The following is a 16,668-nucleotide window of genomic DNA, read 5'->3' as shown; positions in this document are numbered from 1 at the left end:
AAAAAAACTTTTGTAGACATACATGCACACATCGCCCAGTTAGCCCCTACCCAATCCCCACCCCGTTCCCTCCCCATCCCTCCCTCCCATGCTTGGCTTAGTGGTTGACATCTAGTATTATAGCAATTTATCCAAAATTAACAATGATAATCTCACATAACAGTTTCATTTGTCTGATACCAAGCTTTTGATGACTTAAATATAACATTTCAGTATTTCTTTTTGCTTTCTTTTTTACCAGAGGATAATTTTTTCTTTTTTTAAGGTGAAACTATCATACATTTATTTATTTATTTTTCTGAAAAAAAAATCTATCCTGATATGAAATATGGACTCTAGATACCCAAAACAATCTCAAAAAAGAACAAAGCTAGAAGTTGTATATTTTCTTATTTCAAACCTTATAAAGCTACAATAATTGAAAGTGTAGTACTGTTATAAAGGCAGATATATAAACCATTGGAGTTAAATAAAAGCCTAGAGATAAATTCTTCCATATATTGTCAAGTTATTTTTGACAAGGTTTCCACGAACATTTGGTGAAGGAAATAATCTTTTAACTAAATATTGTTGAAAAATAATACTTACATGAAAAAGAATAAAATTGTACCCTTACCTAACACCATATACAAATATTAACTCAAAATAGATAAAAGACCTAAATATAAATCTTAAGATTATAAACTTTTAGAAGAAAATCTGAGTCATAAATAAGCCTATTTTTGACCAGATGTGGTGGTGCACACCTATGATCTCAGTATTTGGGAGGCAGAGACAAGAGGATGTCAAGTTTGAGGCTAGCCTTAGCAACTTAGGAAACGCTGTTTCCAAATAAATGAAATAGGGCTGCCGGTATGGCTTGAAGGAAGAAGAGTCCCAAGTTCAATAAAAATACCACAAAAAAAGATAAAATAAAAAGCCTGTTTCATTATAAGTGTATGAAGAGTTCTTTGTGGCCAGAAAGCAAGTCTAAGAACAAGGAGGATATGACTTGGCAAGGGGGAAGGTCTTGTCAACCCATTAGCTTCTGGGTCCTGACTGGCACTATCAGCCGTTAAATTATTCTCACTGGGAAGTGTTTGAATCACAATAGGTTACAGTATGCAGTCAACGGGATGGTGAGCTTCAATAACATTGATAAATTGTATTGGAAACCTAATCAAGAAAATTGCAAGAACATATCCTTCTGCATCTTGTCTGCTGCCAGTATTCAAGGTTGTAGCAAGAACAAAGCTGTACCACAGTAGTGCAACATAGGAAAATCCAGGATTTAGGAAATAATCTAAACAGGAGAGTATTATTTCCTTCTCCAAACTGAGTTGCCTTAGAAACCCTCCCTACACATATAGTGTTTCTGTAATCTAAGACGTACTGTTGGCTATCTCTCATCAACTCACCTAGGGCACTAACCACAACCAGGCTAGTGTTTGGGTTTTTAAAGTGTTTCTATGTTGATATTCCTTTGAGTCCTTGGAGGTTAATGATAACAGATACGAAACTAGACTTTTTAAGAGGTTCAAGGTTCCCAAAATAACTGTTTTAAAGTCATCATCCGTCACAGAGCAGAGGCAAACTCCCTGTACACGCTGGCCTGACTGGCTACTTTGCACAGTAGAGCTGCACGGTTGCAGAGAACACGCCCTGAAGTCAGGGCGTCCAGCACAGGGGCACCTGCCAGGGAGATTGGCGAGGCCAAAACTCTGCTTCTACTTTAGGATCCACTTTTCTTTACAAAATTTCACTTTTACCCTTCATAGATAGGGTTCCATCAAGAAATATCAATGCATAAACCGACCCCACAGTTTGTTTAAAATTTGAATTCTGAGATTCTTGTTTGGACTTTCCTTCCTGCCATAAGGAATTGATGACTCTTTTTCCTTCTGAAGATAGCCTCTTATTTCAGAACTGAAAAGATTTCCCCTTGATATCCACTCACAAGCATACCCTCTGCTTGCTTCCTCGTGAAAACCCATCTATTATATAGACCTTTCTTGTTCTCCTGATATTTCTTTGCAAATGAACATTTAAAACTGAATGGCAAATTTGAAGAGGCCAGTTAAATAGCAGTAAATTCTTAACAATGTAATATTTGTTGTTCAAAATAAAAACAGGCAAAACTAAACTTCATTGTATAAGTGAGTGAATCTGCATTATTCTGGAGTATCATAGATCATAGAGCACAGAAATAAAAAGGAGTGTGAATAGGTTTCCATGTAAAGCAAATGAGCCTGTTGTGTTCTGTTTAATAAAATAACTGGCATAACATGCTAGGAAATGATATTGTTAGAATAAAGTGGGAAATGATAAATTGAGGATTATAATAGTAGATACAATTTTCCCCTTTAAAATGTCCATTTCTCCTTTTTCTGCTTTTCCCTAAGACAGGGGTGGCTTATGGTGTGATCCCTTCATTAGAATCAGAAAGTGAAGGGATATTCATTAAAATGTGCATTGCTAGGCTAGGACAGTGATCCAGGCCTATCATCCCCATATTTGGAGAGTGGAGACAGGAGAATCTTTGAAGCCAATCTCAGCAACTTTTTGAGACCCTCTACAACTTAACAAGACCCTGTTTAAAAATAAAAAGGCTGCGGGTGTTGCTTGGAGGTAGAATATCTCTGCATTCAAGCTCCATTGCCAAGAAAAAAAGGCCATTAATTACTCTGGCCGTTTGGGCTGGTCCAGTCAGAATCCCTGGGAGGTGGTACTCAGATATCAACAGGTTCTCAGATCAACATTTGGAAAATCAACTGACACTTGAGAACTAATCATATTCTAAGAAATGAAAATTCAAATGCAAAAACAATGTAGTTGGTTGGAGTTACATCCCCAGTCATGCAGTTCTTACAAGGTTATGTGTGGTCTACTATTGAATGTTTCAAATCCTTTCCATAAAATATGGTTGCCCAGACTATGAAATTTTAAGGTAAAGTCTATTCAGTCCTTACAATCAGTTGTGGTATAAATCCACAAAGAGCTCATATTTTTACTGGTATTTAAAAAAAATAAAACATGAATTAAAAAGACACTAACAAACTTACTGCCATAAAAAAAATCGGAAATAAATCTCTAATAGCCAGCCTTTATTCTTCCTCTAATCCTTTCTTTTGGAGAAAGATACAGACCTTCCTTCAACAGGGCTCAGTCTCTCACCTAATATAGTTCTCTGCTAAAACAAGAGCTGCTCCAGCTGGGCATGGTGGCACACACTTGTAATCTAAGTACTTGGGAGGCTGAGACAGGAGGATCATGCAGGTTCAAAGCCAACCTCAGCTACTTAATGTGGCTCTCAGCTACTTAGTGAGATCCTGTATCCAAATAAAATATAAAATAGGTCTGGAAGTATACCCTGGAGGAGGTAGAAGGCCCCTGTGTTCCATCCCCAGTACCATACACACACACACACACACACACACACACACACACACACACACACACCACACACACACACAGAAAAAACCCCACAAGATACTCAAAGAGAACTTCTGACCATCCTATCCCAACAGTGCACCCCCTCCAGTATTTTTTCTTCTCTCCTCCTACCTACCTCACCTTTATTCGACCCCCTCCTCCCCATCTGTTTGGATGTGAGGACTCACTTGTTTTCAACACAGGGACTTTGTCCATGTTGAGCACCTCTATGCCCAGAGGTGGCCCGGGCCCTCAGTCAAAGTACTGAATGAATGAATTGCCTCTATGCCCAGAGGTGGCCCGGGCCCTCAGTCAAAGTACTGAATGAATGAATTGCTCAATATCAACTAACTGGCACGTATAAATGATAGACACAAGATCTAGCCCATAGACAATTGCAAATCATTCTAAACATAAGAAATGTTACATTCTGCTGGTGAAATGGAAATGCAGATTGTTGGGTGGTCTCACTCAGTGGACACATGGCGTGGGAGACAGCAGCCATTCACAGCCACTCGTCGGCCTGTACGACCTCGTCTCCATTTCCTCAGCCAAGAGTGTCCTGTGCATCTGCTGTTGGCTTCCTATAGGCTTAGCAAGTGTGTATAATTTTCAACATGAAGACTTTACTTAGGCCTTATTTTTTTCTAAAAAGGATTCCACATTTTCTTGTAGTCATTTCAAAGTTTTCTTCCTTTCTTTCTGTATTCTTTGCAACAATCCCTTAAAAGGCAACACAATTTTTCTCGAGGAAAAAATAAGATTTATATTTCGCAATAATATGTTACAAAACTATGAGAAGAAAAAAATCATTCCCATTTAGAATGTTTAAAAGTTAAATCTCTAGGTTGCTTTTGAAATTTAGATGGCTCCTTTTATAAAGTAGTCCAATGAGATGACGTCATTTCTTAAGTCTAAAATCTAACTGTCGAGGGCACCTGTTTTTATGTTGCCTTGTCGATGGCAGAGCACGTTGGTGCATGATTCCTCTTGTCTCAGTTTCCCCAAAATTGCCACATTTTACAAGTCCACAGATTATTATACCCACTTATTTCAAATCTGAAGAAACTCGAGATCAAAGAATTTTGGTTTTCTCTTTGTTCACCCAGCAGATTAGAGACAGATGAAGGGCATAATTTATGTCTCCTGAACTCAATTTCTTTGGGTAAAACTGGCACAGTGAACAGTAAAATATTATCTCTATTTACCTCAAGGGTTTGAGGATATTTTAAATTATCTTTATTCTTTCTTTATGATACTAGGGATTGAATTCAGGGACATTCTACCTCAGAGTTACACCCCCTGAAGTCCAATTTATTTCATTTTATTTTATTTTGAAACAGAGTCTCACTTGATTGCAGAAAACCTTGCTAATTTTCTAAGGCTGGTTTTCAGCCTGCAATGCGCTTTGTCAATCTCCCAAGTCCTAGGATTATAGGCATTTGCCCTTAAGCTTGAGTTACTTGAAGGTTCTAAACATTATACCTCAACACCCTGAGGGCATTTTTATATACATATTTTTTTTATTTTTGGTACTGAGGATTGAACCCAGAGACATTCTACCGAGCCCAGTTTTTTTCTAATTAAATTTATTTATTTATTTATTCATTCATTCATTCATTTATTTATTTATTTATTTATTTTTGCAGTACTAGGGATGGAACCTGGGGGCATTCTACCTCCGAGCTATACCCCCAGCCCTATTTTTTATTCTTTATTTTTGAAACAGGGTCTCACTGAGCTGCAAAGGGCCTCACTAAGTAGCTTAGGTTGGCCGCAAACCACTATCCTCCTGTTTCAGCCTCCTGAATGCTAGCATTACGAGTGTGTTCCACCATACCCGGCTCCGATTTTATTTCTTATTTGGAAATAGGATCTCACTAGGTCTCTGAGAGCCATGCTAAGTTGCCAAGACTGGCTTTGAACCTGTGATTCTCCTGTCTCCACCTTCATATACATAGTTTGATGGTGAGCCATGATGTCAAGCTTCTACATAGTAGTCACATGAGAATGGCAGCCATGGAGTCGTGGTGCTAGCAAAGGAGCAGGGGTATCTGAGATCTCAGCCCCTCCTGTGCAATCTACCCAGCTCCCTGAACCATAAGATTCCTACTTCCTTCTTTGCCACAGGACTGAACACTCTCCTCCTTTCTCCCATGCCAAGATCGCAGTTAAGTGGCAGAGAGCCACTTGGGTTCTGAGCCATCCCAGTGTTTGTTCAACACGTCAGTAGTGTCCATGAAGAAATGACCCTGAGATTCCATGACAGATAGTGGCTCTGGTAGTGCTGCTGCCCCAGACTCAGTCCTAAGTGGGCTTGCAGAATCTCGTCCGGGGCTCCCTAGAGCTGCAGGAAATATGGCCTGCACAGAGCACACAGGGAGAATTCTACCACCCTCTAGCCTCTCTGTATCACAAACTCTATTTATTCTCCAAGCCAAGTGTTCCTCTCTCAGACACGAGTCTTCAAACCCATTTTAAAACATGCATTATATGTGATATTTGGTAGTGCTTGTATTCTCTGGCCCCTGACTTTGTCATGTGAAGAGGAGGCCTAAGAAGAACATAAACATATAATAGAATTGAAATATTAAGCCAGGTGTGGTGGCACATGCTTATAATCCCAGTACTTAGGAAGCTGAGACAGGAGGATCACAGGTTTGTGGTCAGCCTCAGCTATTTAGTGAGATGCTCTGCAATAGAGTGGGTTATATTGAGTAATTATTACTCAATATATAATTATCAAAATAAAGAGTTAAAAGTAGGACTGGGAGTAGAGCTCAACGGTAGAGGGCCCCTGAGTTCAATACCCAGTACCAGCCGGGCGTGGTGGCGCACGCTTGTAATCCCAGCATTCGGTAGGCTGAGACCGCAGGATCGCAGTTCGTGGACAGCCTCAGCTACTTAGTGAGGCCCTCTGCAACTCAGTGAGACCCGGTTTCAAAATAATGAATAAAATATAGGGCAGGGGGTGTAGCTTGGAGGTCAAATGCCCTTGGGTTCCACCCCCAGACCCTCCAAAAAAAATACCCAGTACCACCACTACAACACAAAGAAATATTAATGCTAGAGTTGCCACAGAAATTGATAATGAAGTGCTGTGTGGACACAGGTTTATTCTTGAAGACTATCTGTAATGCACAGGGGAAATCATCGGTGTAGTTGCTCTCCTTTTCTCCTTGGCCCACTCAAATTTTTTCTTATTTTATGAGGATGATGATGGTGATGGTGATGATTTGTAGTTTTGGGGATTAAACCTAGGGTCATTCACCTCTGAACTACACTTTCAGCCTTATTTTATTTATTGTTTTGAAACATAGTCTCACTAAGTTGTTGAGGCTGTAGTTGAGCCTGAGATCCTCTTGTCTCAGCCTCCTGAGGACAGGGATCACAGGCATGTGCCACCATGCCCAGGTGCCACATCCATGTTTTGACATCACTGTGTCATTCTGTGGTTCTGAGCCCTTAAGTTGATCAAGGGCAAGTTCTCAGAATTGTTCTCTACCAGTATCATAGGCAAGAGCACTTGACCTTAACATCTGTGACATTTGGGGCCATGTCAGAAGTTCCAAAGCACTTTTTGTCTTGTGATATAGCATAGTTCTATTTGTTGGCAAGGATGTGACTGTTCAAGAGTAGTTCAGTATGGTGCTTAAATAGACCATCATGGTACCAGCAAATTCCTACAAAAGAAAAGTATATTTTCCTTGAAACAGCAGCTACATAACATGTAGTGACATTTTGATGCATCTTCCTAGAAGTGGTTGATTGAGAATATTTTTCTCAAAATTGCCCAAAATGAAATGAATCTTTGCGTATAGAACTGATAATGTATCTTTTCTTAAACAAGGGTGGTAGAAGATAAGATTTCTGGCAGGGGTCCTTTTAACCGTTGATTTCTGAGCCTTTCTTCTGTCCCCTGGTTCTCTCTGTCTCTCTCATAACTGTGCCTACTCAGGAGATATTGAAAACTAATCACAGTGGATAAAAAGGATTATAAACAATACTCCTTTTAAAATGCCTTATTTCATCCACATAATGCTTAAATATGCAACTGTATTTAGCACAAGTATTTTCACAATATTTAACACAATATTTAAATATTTAACACAATATTTAACACAATAGAATGACAAGGAGAAATTGTGAGCTTCTAGTTTAATCGGCAGCATCCTAATAGAAGAAAATATATAACATATTATTAAAATATTTAATAAGTTTATGATTATATACTTACCAATATCAGCATGTTGAAAGTATGATACCCACAGAGGTGGACTTTACCTGAACATTTTTACTTCTTCCTAAGAACACGACTTTAAGGATTTACCTGTGCTTTTCTACTATATTTTATTTGCTATTTTGTGGTATTAGTGAAAGTTATTTGGGAAATTATATTATTAGAACCCATTAAATAGTTCTGCTTATAAATACTTAGTCACTAGCTGAACTTCAGGTAAGGAATGTTTGGCCAGGCATGGTAGTACCTGGCTGTAATCCTCGTGCTTGGGAGGCTGAGACAGGAAGACTGCAGGTTCAAGGCTGGCCTCAGCAACTTAGGAACACCGTCTTATTTTTATATTGTTGATCAGTTTCGTGGCTTGAAACGGAACAACTCCATGGAGTACAGATCTGACAGAGCCACTTCAAAAATGCACTTGCTGCCGGGCATGGTGGCGCTCGCTTATAATCCCAACGCTTGGGAGGCAGAGACAGGAGGATCACACAGGCTCAAAGCCAGCCTCGCTGGCTTAAGAGACCGTTTCCAAATAAAAATATAAAAAAAATAGGTCTGGGAGTGTAACCCGGAGGTAGAAGGGTTTCTAGGAACCCCAGTACCACCAAAAAAAAAAAAAATGCACTTGATAATTTGGGCCCAATATCCACATTTAAAATGTGCTATGGAGTGATTTTCCATTATGATGAACAACAGAAGAACTGAATTGTAAATCCCACATGCAGTTAGTGAGATTTCTTTAAGCATGTTTGAAAAAACTGCTATTGAGAATGTGTACAACAAGGATTACAACGTCCAGAAAGGGGATTCATTCAATAGAATGATTTGATTCGTGGTACTGGTAAAAAGTTCCTGATGCCAAAAAAGTGCTTGTAATGACTGGATTCTCACATATACCCTAAAATCATGTCACCACCTAGAAGTTCAGCAAATCCTCTCGTGGCTCACCATTGAAGACTGGGACTTAGAAGGAAGAGGGTGATGAAATTACCCTCTGAACCCTCCAGGGATGGCCAACTTTTATTTAACTGTGCAACATTTCAGTGTAATCACTGTCTTTGATTTTACTCTTTTGAGTCCTTAACCACATTAACAATAGCAAAATCTTTAGGAATAAGGAATTGACAGCAGGCACTCAGGGCTGGTTGTCTTTAAAATATATTCCTGGAAAAATCTCAGCTGGAGAGAATATTCAGTGTGAGGCTGGCATTTGATAAATCAGATGCAACGAAGGTAATTATGCGAGACAGTTATTTCCAATCTCTCATTCATCTCAGCGCTCCCTAAATCAGAGATTATTTAATTACTAGCAAAGAGAGAGGTAAGGAGCCTGCCTGCCCTCCTCCTCTTCCTCCTTCATCCATCCCTAGCTTTCTGTTCATACTGCACTCAGAGTTCTTAGCACCAATCCCTCATCAGAGAGGCTCTTTTCTGTTTATTTAAATTTAAAGCAGACAATGCTAAATATATCAGTAAAACATTTATCTGTCAGCAATTTGAAAAATTTGAATGGCTTCTTCCTCAAATACACTACATAAAAATATTCAGAGTCTTTGGTCATGTGTTCCTAAAGAAGAGCCTTATCTTTGAGCTTTTAATTAACTTATTTATTTATTTATTTATTTATTTATTGCAGTGCTGGGGATGGAACCCAGGGACATTCTACCTCCAACCTTTACCCACCCCCAGCCCTATTTTTTTATTCTTTATTTTGAAACAGAGTCTCACTGAGTCGCAAAGGGCCTCACTAAGTAGCTGAGGCTGTCCTCGAACTGTGATCTCAGCAATTGGGAGGCTGAGACAGGAGGATCATGGTTTGAGGACAGCCTCAGCTGCTTAGTAAGGCCCTTTGCGCCGCCATGCCCAGCTCAGCTTTGCGCCACTGGGAGAATGGAGGCTGAGGAGGAGCCATCTCCAGAGGCTGTCAGTGTCCAGCTCAAGACATTTAGCACCCTGTGGTGTTAGGCTGGATATAATATAAAAAGACAGTTGGCAGTTAAATTCCAACATGCCCTGTGGATCTTAGTTTGGGGGATTTGGCCCAAGGTGTGCCGGTATTGGGAAATGGGTTTGGTACTAATTTCAAAATGTATTGGAAAATAGCTTTGGTGCTGCGCAGGCGCTCAGGCGGGGAAGGGAGGCAGCTGTTACCCTGCAGAGTCCCTCGCCCCAAAAGTGATTAACAAGAACAAAGAAAGAGTTGTAGCCCAGGGCCTTCTCATTTTAAAGACAGGTTTATGTAATAAATAACTTCTAGCAGACAGGCTAAAACTCCCCAAGGACCAGGAAGACGGTGCAGGCCTTCCTCAAAGAGGGAGATACCAGGGGTCAATCCCTGACTTTGTTAATCAAGTAACACATTTTGGTCTTAACAAGGACTTGGACTTGCACCCAAGATGAGGGTGAGCCCACACTAACAGAAAAAAGGCTTTTGGTCAAAGATAGTGAATCCTCAAAATCACCCAATCATAATCAACCACAGTTAATGGGTGTGTCTACAACTAGTTGGGATAGAAAGACTGTTGGTTAGGCAAGATGAAAGATAATAAATCTTTATAAAAACTGTTCTATATCCGAAAACCTCAGTGTCTTACCTTCAAGGCCCTCTACTACTATATCCTTTGATGTTGTGTTTTAATGCTTTGTCCCTTCTTTCTACATTTGAAATAATAAAAATTGCTTAAGCTTACAGCCGAACAGTTCTGCCCATTTTTTTCTAAAATTAGCTAAGAACAAAAGCCCGTGGCTACATCTCACACTGTTAGCAAGGGTCATTCCTAAAGCCAGCTGTAGTGTCCTCCATGCTTGTTTCTGTTCTCTGGTCGCTGTGGATGGACAGCGCCTCTCAGTGCTGCCCCAAGTCCGTCTCGTGCCCCACTCCTCTGATGTTCCTCTTGCTGAGACTGGCTCTCCATCCATTTCCTCTTCCTGTGGGTCAAGTCAGCCTCACAGCCCTCCCCCAAGCCTATTTCCTGAGGTGCTAAGGCTCTCTAAGAAACATTCTCAGCCTTCCCTGTGTATAGCCCAGCTTCAAAGTGACACTTTTCCCTGTACTATGCAAGGTGTCACAAATAAAAGTTCACAAGTGCTGGAAGCCAAATGTTTGTAGCCTCCATTTATAAACAAACCAGCGAGTGACAACCATTTGTGTCCTTTATCCAGAGAAATGTCGATTCAATGTAGTTGTTTCAATTTCAAGAGTCAGAGTAAAGGAAAATGAAACTCAGAAGCTTTTCCTTTACTCTGCCCTTCTGTGGGATTCAGTCTGTTCTAAGTCGAAATATTTTGGCTCATCCATTGGCCAGGGAAAAACTGCTGATGGGACCCAGTGTGAGATCACTTTTCAGGACTTTCAACCTGGCTTGGGAGCTTGTTCTTTGGCTCTTATTTATTTGTTAGTTGTGTGGAACTGGAGACTGAGCCCAGGATTATTGTACCTCTGAGCTATACTCTGGCCCTGTTTTTGTTTTGAAAAGAGGTCTTTCTAGGCTGCTTAGAGTCCCACTACATTGCTGAGGCTAGTCTTGAAACTGCAATCTTCCTGTCTCAGCCTCCCAAGTACTGGGATTACAAGATAAACCACCATGCCCACATTCTTTGGTTTTTCATTTAAGATAATTTCTGTTGCGGCCGGTCGTGGTGGCGCACGCTTGTAATCCCAGCACTTGGGAGGTTGAGACAGGAGGATCGCACAGGTTCGAAGCCAGCCTCAGCTACTCAGTGAGGCTCTCAGCAACTCAGTGAGACCCTGTTTCCAAATAAAATTATAAAATAGGTCTGGGAGTATAGCCCGGAGGTAGAAAGCCCCTGAGTTCCATCCCCAGTACCACCAAAATAATAATAATAATAATAATAATAATAATAATAATAATAATAATTATTATTATTATTATTATTATTATTATTTCTGTTGTCCAATTTAAGGCACAAAGACTATGGGGCAGTCGGGGGCCTTTGGGGATGAACTATCCGCTTGATTCCCTTGGCAAGGAACCCAGTTACATTGGTTAGACTGTGATAATAAAATGACATTTCCCTGACTTTGTTCAGTGTGGATTTATCTCAGAAGCATCCCTGGCATCAGCTCTAGGAGCTACACAAGGTGGCAGGCCGGTAGCAGTAAGCTGATTAGTTTGATATATCGCTGCCATTTTTGTTATCCATTGGGTTTTCTGCAGATCTCAGTCATTCGGCTCTCCCCCCCCCCCACCAAAATTCAAATATTCTTAGATAAGATACTGTTTGGATGTCGGCTGAGCTTTTGTGTGCCTGTGTTCCTTGATTTCAGCTGGGTCCCGAGCCTCATACAGCAGCCAGCATGGGCACCTCGGGCCTGAGCTTCGGGCCCTGCAGTCCCCGGAACACCACATAGACCCCATCTACGAAGACCGCGTCTATCAGAAGCCCCCTATGAGGAGTCTCAGCCAGAGCCAGGGGGACCCTCTGCCGCCAACTCACACCGGCACCTACCGCACGAGTACAGGTGTGTATTAAGGACCCCAGTCAGTGACTGTTGCCTGTGAATGGGCGGTGTGTGTGTGTGTGTGTGTGTGTGTGTGTGTGTGTGTGTCTACTCCCCACAAGCAGTGTGACCAGTTTCTACCATCAATGTCTACAATGATGGCGGTATCAATACAGTCTGATTCCAATTTTATCACCTAGTTCTACTATGAATGATGTAAATACAGTGAGGGCTGCTAGCTTATTTTGTCAAGCAGGAAAATCAGAAGAAGCAATACACATGTTTTTTACATCTTTATTAATTGATTTAATGATGTAAACACTCCAAAAAACATAGTTACTAACACAGAACATAAAACGCAAATGCCTGGTGATGGTAAGTGGGTTTTAATGGTATCCTCGACCTATTTGGCAAGCTTGAGAGAAAATATTTACTAAAATGCAGCATACTTTGCAAGGCACACTGAGAGTTTGTTTCATACACATTGGTGGGTCGAATCATATGAAATCACTGCTTAAAGGTTGGATGCCGGCAATTGCATGTGAGCCAATCAATTGGATGATTAAATATATATTTTTAAAGGTACAGGGCCGTAGACTGCATAAAGAGAGACACGGGTTCTTCCCAGAATATGTAGTCCTTTGCAAAATGATTCATATAATGTGTCGATCACATTGCGAGGGAAAACTTTCCTCAACTATGAAGTCAATAAAATGGAAACTTGTTGAGGACTACACTTACTTTGAAGCCTCACTTTGCTAAGAGCGAAGATGGTATTTCTGGTGCACAGAAGTGTAGCCGGTCCTTCTCTCCTGCCTGTGTGTGTGGATGCTGGTAGAGGATGAGGTGGGGGCGAGATTGGCGACACATCCCTGCAGCCTCAGAGTATTGTAATGTCTACTGACCACTAAGTACAGCGTAGCAATTTTGTAAACTACATTATGATACTAAATTACATGTTTCACAATCAAGGCAAGCTAAGCTACTTTTATACTTGATTATTGATATTTACATTTCAGTATTCCACTGCTTCTAGGAAGAAAGGCACAAAGCACTCTTCATTCCGTTTTTGACATCGTAAATACCATCCGGTGTTAATAATACGTAGCTTCGCTTAGATGGGAGAATAATACCCGTTTATTCTTCTGTCAGATTCCTCTCACTTTCAGCCTACTAAATTCACTTCTATCTGGAGTCGGGCTATTTAAATATTTAGTTTCTGCATATTCTCAATGAAGGCAGTTGTATTTCCATGTACCCCTTGTAAGAGAAGAGGTAACAGCCTCAGTGACATCCAGTACCTAATTTGAATAAAACCTGACGACAAAAGGCATTTATTAATTCTCTGTTCCATATTCATATCCTCTAAGAATTAGCTCTTGTTAATAAACTTCTGGTGCATCTTGTACCGCATTCAGATGTGTGACTACAATGCACCAATAAAAAAATTAACAATAAAAAATTTTAAAAGAAAAAAAATAAAAATTTATTAAATTAAAAAAAATAACAAAAAAGAAAACCACCTTAATTCATATGCGTCACCTTAAAGACAGCAGAAGGCATTCAGCTTTTTCAGAGCAAACAGAATAGGACCATAGAGTTTCCTCTGGGCCTGGGGTCAGCAAACAAGGGCCTCCAGGCCAACTCCAGCTCCGCCCTGAGGGATATGGAGGACCATTATGTGTTTAAATGGTGGGTAGAAAAGATCAAGAGGTGAGTCATGTTTTGTGATATGTGAAAATTACATGAATTCAAATGCCAGCATCTATAGCGCATTGGGAAGCAGCCACCCTCACCCTGTGCATCGCTGAGGCTGCTCCACTCTGCCGCCGTAGAGCCCAGAGGCCAGGGCAGAGCCGGCTGCTTGGCCAGACCCAACGGGTTTAGTCTCTGGCCCTTTGCAGGGAAGTCTGCAGGCCTCTACTCTAAGCCATAGAGAGCCATCCTGAGCGAATGGCTGTTTCTCTTTCCTCCCTCCCCTGAGGCAGGCAAGATGTCCTGGGAATGCTTTCATGGAGAAGACCTGTCGGGCCCAGGGCTTTTCTAGTAATAACCAGGCAGATATTTGCTAAGTTTGTGAAACCCAGGTGTCGGATTCCTTTGACCCTGTGACCTTGAGGCAGTGTTGAGGACATAGAATGATAAATACAATACTCTAGGCATTTCCGAAAGTGCATGGATAGTTTTGGGGAAAACATCTCATTTAGGCTCCTAAGCATAAATCAAAGTCTCTCTTCCCTGCAGTGGGCAGGGTCACCTCCCCTTTATGCCGGATTCACGTTGTGGCCTCAGACTTTCCAGACACTAGAAGCTGTCTGTGTCAGAGCCTGTGCATTTGAAAACATGTACTTAACTTACATAATGTATAAGGATATACAATATATTCTATAATGTATAGGATATACCTATATTCTATATCCCTTACTTAATGTATATAATATATAAAGATATACCTATATACACATACATGTATATAAATATATTCTATATTTATTACTTCCATAATGTAAACATGCCATATAATCTTAAATTATATGTCAGATACCTCAAGACACAAATTAAAAAAAAAATCAGAGGTTAAAAATAGTTGTAAAACAGCGATGAAGAAGCTTTTTAAGGTAGTCAAGGGGTCATTTTTCACTTGCCCTGTGCTACACTGCCCCCACCTCTGCCCAGTGCTGGGGATCACGGGGTAGCTTGAAGAGGATTCCAGGACGGGAACCAATGCCCCAGCCCCTTGACAGAAGATCTTAGGAGGATCTCAGGGGGCCTGTTGGACTTGACCCTCTCAGGGCTCCTGGCTCTGAGCTTGGATTGTGATGGAGGTTATATTAGATAACAAGTCTTATCTTTCTGCCCTTAACTAGCACCTCTTTCAGTTCTGTCCCTAGAGCATTTCAGACAATGCTTCAGGGAGAGCAGGCACCTTCAGGGAGACCGAAAGGCACCTGTTTCCTGTCGGGTGTGTCCACTTCTAGGAACAAAACCAAGCATAAGACACTCCAGGAGAGACTAGCTCCTGCATAGGTTCAGAGAGAGAGGCTATCCCAGTGATAGCACGAGCGTGCAGCATGTGACTCCTTTCAGCTGCTGTTATAAATGCTCTGAATGCATTTACTAATCCCCAGAACAATAGAAATACTATATGAAACACACATTTTAGGTAAGAGGCACAGACACATTGAGTAGTCTGCTCCCGGCTGCACCGATTGTGTGAATCCAGCCTTTAAACCTTCCTACCCAGGAAGTCTTGCCCTATCTTGGGCATAGTCGACCCCACATTTTTATTTATATTTTTATTATTTATTTATATATTTTTGTGGTACTGGGGTTCCTGGAAGCCCTTCTACTTTAGGGCTACACTCCCAGACCTATTTTATATTTTTATTTGGAAACAGGGTCTCTTAAGCCAGCGTGGCTGGCTTTGAACCTGCGCAATCCTCCTGTCTCCGCCTCCCAAGCGCAGGGATTACAAGCGTGCGCTGCCACGCCCGGTGACCCCACATTTTTAAATATCATCCCCCAAATACATGAAGCTCCACAGGTGAAAGTGGATGTATACTCAACATATATTTCTTGGGTAATAGAAACTGTTGAAGATGCATGGATCCAGAGGCTCTGGCAGGTCCAGAGAAGCTTAGAATCTGTCTGATCCTTGAGCACGTCCTACTTAGTTTCAGAGAAGGACATAAACATACAGAAAATTAATTACAATGCCTGGTAATATTTCAAAGGATGAATTACTATTTCAGATAAATCCAAAAGTATCACTCAAGACTGTGCTCGACATGAGCTGGGGCCTGTGCTTGCCCCTCTCCTCCTGCTTGCGCCCTCTAAGGTGGGCTTCCTCTGGTTTACAAGAAGCATGGGGCACGAGCAGGCGTGTGTTTACATCCCAGTCCACCCTTCCTTGTTCAGTGCCACCGCCATTCCTGCTACCAACTCATCTCCTAAGCATTTTCCTCGTTTCTGTGTGGCTTTCATTCAGCCCCGCTCCAGCCCATGCTGGCCTCAGCCCCAGGCTCCCTGGGCCTCAGATACCATTAAAGCTAACCCCAACGGGAGACTATCCCACAGTGAGAGGCTTGTAGAGTGGTGACTGCCCAAAGGCCAGAAAACATCTCTGGACATTGAAGCTGAGACAAACTGGAGCTCCCTAAACCTCCCACCAAAAGGGCCATCTCTGGTCGCCTTTCCCCCTGTATTCTATATGCCACTCTCTTTCTCCAGCCCACCCTGTCCCTTCCTTCTCTATCTCCCCTTCCTTCTCAGCTGCCATTAGGAAGCCATCTATGCCTGTTCCCTCCTTAGGAAGACTAATTTATTTTGTGTGTGTGTGGTATTGGGGATGGAACTCAGGGGCATTCTACCTCGAGGTACACCTCCAGTCCTATTTTTTATTCTTTATTTTGAAACAGGGTCTCACTGAGTTGCAGAGGGCCTCCCTAAGAGGCTGTCTTTGAACCATGATCCTCCTGTCTCAGCCTCCCAAATGCTGGGATTACAAGTGTGCGCCACCATGCCCGGCCCAGAAAGACTAATTCAAACCACAGACACC

At 41.5% G+C, this 16,668-nt stretch overlaps 1 protein-coding gene across 4 annotated transcripts in view; it reads left to right on the top strand.

The window, feature by feature from the left end:
• CTNND2 (catenin delta 2) overlaps positions 1-16,668 on the top strand; it is a gene marked incomplete at both ends in the record, with an annotated part of 995,918 nt that overhangs the window by 576,128 nt on the left and 403,122 nt on the right. For all 4 annotated transcript variants that reach the window (XM_080715500.1, XM_080715499.1, XM_080715502.1 and 1 more), the window contains one exon: positions 11,937-12,131. In XM_080715500.1, the coding sequence (XP_080571626.1) occupies positions 11,937-12,131 (195 nt within the window). The remainder of the gene's footprint in view (positions 1-11,936; positions 12,132-16,668) is intronic.

Source organism: Muscardinus avellanarius (assembly GCF_963383645.1).
Source record: "Muscardinus avellanarius genome assembly, chromosome: 1".
Taxonomy (NCBI): Eukaryota; Metazoa; Chordata; class Mammalia; order Rodentia; family Gliridae; genus Muscardinus; species Muscardinus avellanarius.
The sequence above is the reverse complement of the archived record's forward strand: the minus strand, read 5'-3'. Positions and strand labels throughout refer to the sequence as shown.